General features: G+C 31.1%; 1 protein-coding gene across 1 annotated transcript; it reads right to left on the bottom strand.

The window, feature by feature from the left end:
• Positions 1–1,342: 1,342 nt before the first annotated feature.
• Positions 1,343–3,662, bottom strand: LOC145093910 (1-aminocyclopropane-1-carboxylate oxidase homolog 1-like). The gene is made up of 2 exons (XM_079032155.1): positions 3,017–3,662; positions 1,343–2,155 (listed from the first exon to the last, which is right to left on the bottom strand). The coding sequence occupies exons 1-2, from the start codon at positions 3,541–3,543 to the stop codon at positions 1,582–1,584; spliced, it is 1,101 nt and encodes a 366-aa protein (XP_078888281.1). The 5' UTR covers positions 3,544–3,662; the 3' UTR covers positions 1,343–1,581.
• Between the last annotated feature and the right edge of the window lie 1,022 nt (positions 3,663–4,684).

Below are 4,684 nucleotides of genomic sequence, written 5' to 3'. Positions count from 1 at the left end.
TTGGTTTAAAATTTCATTGTTGAAGGTATTTTGCTTAAAAAGCCAAAAATTAGTTTCAACAAGACAAGTTTTATATGTTTTTTATAATCTGCTTTTAAAAGCTAATGAAAAACTTTTTTTTTTGAAAAATGCTTTTGAGTTTGCCATACATTTTTTTGACTTATTGACTTTTCAAAAAGCCAATAAGTCAATAAGTTGTTTTGAAAAGCAACGTCAAACACCATTTATTTTAATTGATATAGAGAATCGGGCACTATTTGTTCGTTGATAATCTTGAGACTGTAACGGACATTTCACGAACAACTGATATATCTGAATCAAACACTATTTGTTCCCTGCCTCCACCAGCGACCTAATCACATGGGAGTCTGAATGGGTGGTCAACAAAAAGGAGAAAGCATATTAGTTTTGTGACCCCAACAAGTCAAGGTGTTCGTTCATTTGAGTCTCTATGAGCAAGATCTATCGTCATCGAAGTTGATTGGATAACAAACATGAGAAAATGCTAGCAGAAATAGAAGTGCGCAATAGGGAAACAAGGTTTTTATTGGGTTTGATAGCTATGAAACACGATACGGAGGAAGATGCAGAAAAACTCTCCATTTGTGATGCTTTTGTCTTCTTCTTCAAAATTGAATAATAGAGAACCGTTATCGGTGCTATTAAAGGAGAAGTGGGTCAAGAGAATTGGGTAAGAGAATTGTGATGCTTGTGTCTGTCAAGAGTTACAAGAGTTAACCGAGTTACCTTTTCATAATTTGCCAAATGACAATTTAAACCTGATAAATCATTCACCATTTCTTATTCATTTGGCCACCTCGTAAGAAGAATGCATGTTCATATAATCACTTTACAAATGTCACCTTACCTTTAGAGAGCATCCACTAAGGAAGAAAAGGTTTAGGTCCAAAATTTTCTTATCGTTGTAGAGTCGAAGCTTCTTGCTCTTGGTCTTATATTACATTTACAATATATATTTCTTGGCAGCCATAGAAGCTAGTTAGGTAAGTGTTTGTTATTCTAATTTCGTGATTGATTCAAGAAACAAGTATGCATGTTTTATTGTTTAGTTGTTTCCGATTTTGGTTTGAAAATCTCTGTCAGATCTTTTTTTTTTTCTTTCAAAAATATAAGAAATGTTAAAAGTTTTACATACGTGATTATAAAAAAACAACAAATTATTATTTAACCACGAAGTTTTATAATATAATATTTAAAATATGTTTTATTTTGAAGTTTTGAAAATTACATTTAAATTATATACTTTATATAAAATACATTTATTTTATATTGTAGATTTAATTAAATAACTTAACTGGTAAAAAAAGATTTTAATATCAAATAAGGTGTAAAAGGAATTTTTATAAAATCTATGAATGAGATCTCAACCCAATGGACTGTCCAGGCCCTATTTTTTATTACATATTATAGATATATTTTTATTTAAAAATAAAAACTAATTATAATAATGATAAATGCCATTTTTTTCTAGCTCGTCCTGGACCTTTGAGGATATTTACTTCGTCAGAACCGGCCCTGCCAAATACCATGTTTCAATATTTTGTGTTCTTGTAAACATATCTAGATCTTGAAACGCAAAAGAGCAGATATCCCATTGAGGCCCTTCGTGTTAAAATGCTCATGATATTCCTTCACCGTTATACTTCTATATTTCGCAGGATTCTCTTCAGATACCAACTCTTTAATTGGCTCACACACCATTGATGTCTGAAGGTCTCCAGTCGTAAAGAACGATGCTACAGACACTCTTGGACCGATCTTATTTGCCAAAACTCTATGTTGTGCACTAAAAACCTTATCGTTTGAAATTAACTGTAAAAGATCACCGACGTTTACTACAAGAGCTTTAGGGTTAGGTGGAATATCGATCCAACGGTTTTGATGGAGGACTTGAAGGCCACCGATTTCGTCTTGTAGAAGAATTGTGATGAAGGTATTGTCGGTATGCGTGTTGGTGCCGATTGCTAACTCGGGTTGTGGACATGGAGGGTAGTAATGTCCGAGAACTGCGAGTCCTTCAGCGCAACCCAGTTTGATGAGGTGATCTGGGTTGAGCTGAAGAGCCTCGGATATTAATTTGAATAAATTAATTCCAAGTTTCATTACTTCTTTTGAGTACTCCATCAAAATATCTCTGCAAAAGCATTAATTTTCTTAGAAAAAACAGAAAACTTAACTAATATTCGGTGTTATTTTGAAATTTTTTCAAAAGGCACATACATTTTCTGTTTTACCTTAAAAACCTCTATGATACAACTTATGTCGGTCGGATATTATTGTAAGTATTATTAAATTGTTAAAGGATTTTAAAAGGTAAATAAAACTAAATGAAAAAAAAAATATGTAAATGAAAAATATTCAAATTATCATTTGTTTTTTCTTTTGATTAAAAAAAATAAAGGAAATCAACGGTTTTTCTTGTAAGGGTTTTTTCTTTTCTTTCTAAAGTTGCTCTTTTATTTTTGTTAAATACATGCTAGTTAGACTTCTTTGACAAATTAATTAGCTTTTAGCTTACAAAGACAACTCATCATTAAGCTTAGCTACCATAAATTATTTTTTATGGTTTACCAAACGTTGAATTATAATAAACTCGTTTATTTTTGTAAACGAGGCCTTACTTTGATTAACTTTTAACGAAAAAAAAAAGATCGATTAAAGTTTAATGAAAATAATGATTCATATGAGTACAACAATTTGTCAATTTAGGTATATTTGTTACCCTTTTGTCCATAGTTACATACTCTCTTTTTGTTATTTAATAGAGTGTGTCGTTTCATTTAATAAAATAAAAGAAACTGGTTATTAATATTAATAAAATAACTAAAGTAAGACTTTTCTCATGCAATATCTATATCTTTTCAAATATATTTTATCACTTTATCACAATAAAAAAAACAAACAAGACTTATGACTCGAAAAACTCGACAACAATATTCGAATAAGAAATTTCATTTCAATGTTTAGAGAAAAGATGATGGAAATGGAAGCAAACCTGCAAGCAGAAGGCAGCTCATGTGGTTGAGGAGGATCTGGAGCCATGGGGCAATAAAAAGTGTCTCTCCAATTCGCCACAGGTGCAGAGTACAAGTCGAAATTGCTGTTGTACACAAGTTTAAGCTTCCCACTGCGATCCCCTCTGCTGTACCACTCCTTCTTCACCTCATTATCCTGTTCAAAAAACCCTAAAACCCCTTTTTTTATCTCCTCCAACATTCTATCAGGAATTCCATGATTCACCATCTGGAAAAACCCCCAACTCCCCAACGCATTCTTCACTTGCTCGATCACCTCCTTTCGCCGGATTGGATCTTCGTTGATTCCGTACAGATCGATGATCGGGAGATTTAGCTCCGGAGACGGTGGTTCGCCGGAGTTTGGCTTTTCAGATGAAGGTACGATGAATATACGGGGAACGGTGGTGATTTCAGCGTCCACAAGTCCTTTGACGCCGGATTTGGTTTCGTCGAACGCCGTGAGCTCGGATTTCCGATCATAATTCTGATGCGATGATAGCTTCATGCTGATTTGGATATGAGATTGAGATATGCGTGTATGATAATATGAGTTACGTTTCTGTTTTTGTAACCACTCTGTTCACTATTCAAAGTTTGATATTTTTGTTTTGGTATATCATTTTTCTTATCAATATAAAGTCGAGCTTTTTGTTTTTATATATTGAAATGGAAAGCTATTATTTGTATCCATTTAATTTAACAAACCCTGGAGAAATTGTAAAAGTAATCACTTTTTTACCTTATTTGTCAAAAAAAAAAAAATAACAAAATAAATAAATAAATAAACTTATTTTACGAAAGATGTTTTTTCAAATTCGTCATTCCTTACGTGGAATCAATTAATTTCCTCTCTCCCTTACGTTATTTGATTTTTGTCAATATTTTTTTTACATTTAAAAGAAATTAAAAAACAAAAGTTTTTAAAATTTAATTTTCTAAAAAATGAAAATTCATATAAAATATATATATATATATATATATATATATATATATATATATATATATATATATATATATATATATATATATATATATATATATTATAAACACCATTTTTTATTGTCTCCAAATATAATGAAAATGAAAGGTGTTATCGTTCATAAGGCTATTGGGTATGAACAACATGTTAAAATATATTATCATTTTCAAATTTTGCCACTCACATGTTACGTTATCTTTAACACCATTTGATTTATGTAGGAAATTGTATGCAAATGTTATCAATGGCGGAGCCAGGTTCAAAATAAACGGGTATTCCAAACCAGGTTCGGTTTCTTGGTTTTCCAAACTCGGTTTCGGGTTTAGACTCAAACCCATTCAAAAGTTTAACTTGTAAGAAGCTTGCGTTGCTTGTATAACAGATGTATATGAGCTATGTTTCATGTTATGGTCGATGTGAGACAATTTTAAAATTTTAAAAAACAAGTTCAAAAACTGATAAACAAAATAAAATACACCAATGTAACAACCAAGATTCAAAATAGAGACCTCAAACTTAAAAGTTTGGAAGAAGATTTGAAGTTGCAACCTCTAGAAAGATCCCTTTAACGTCTTAACCATCTAAACCAATTACATCTTGTGTTATTATCTCGCTAAACATATTAATTTTATGTATATGTACACTACATAAAACAAAATTTTTCTAA

The sequence above is a fragment of the Lactuca serriola genome, chromosome 3, assembly GCF_051521515.1.
Source record: "Lactuca serriola cultivar US96UC23 chromosome 3, Lser_US96UC23_V15, whole genome shotgun sequence".
NCBI classification, from domain to species: domain Eukaryota; kingdom Viridiplantae; phylum Streptophyta; class Magnoliopsida; order Asterales; family Asteraceae; genus Lactuca; species Lactuca serriola.
The sequence above is the reverse complement of the archived record's forward strand: the minus strand, read 5'-3'. Positions and strand labels throughout refer to the sequence as shown.

Bases quoted from the DNA above. Each gene is read 5' to 3' on its own strand.
- LOC145093910 (XM_079032155.1), bottom strand. From the start codon at position 3,543: ATGAAGCTATCATCGCATCAGAATTATGATCGGAAATCCGAGCTCACG. The intron at 2,156-3,016 runs GTTTGCTTCCAT...ATGCTTTTGCAG, and splicing joins GAGCTGCCTTCTGCTTGCAG to AGATATTTTGATGGAGTACT.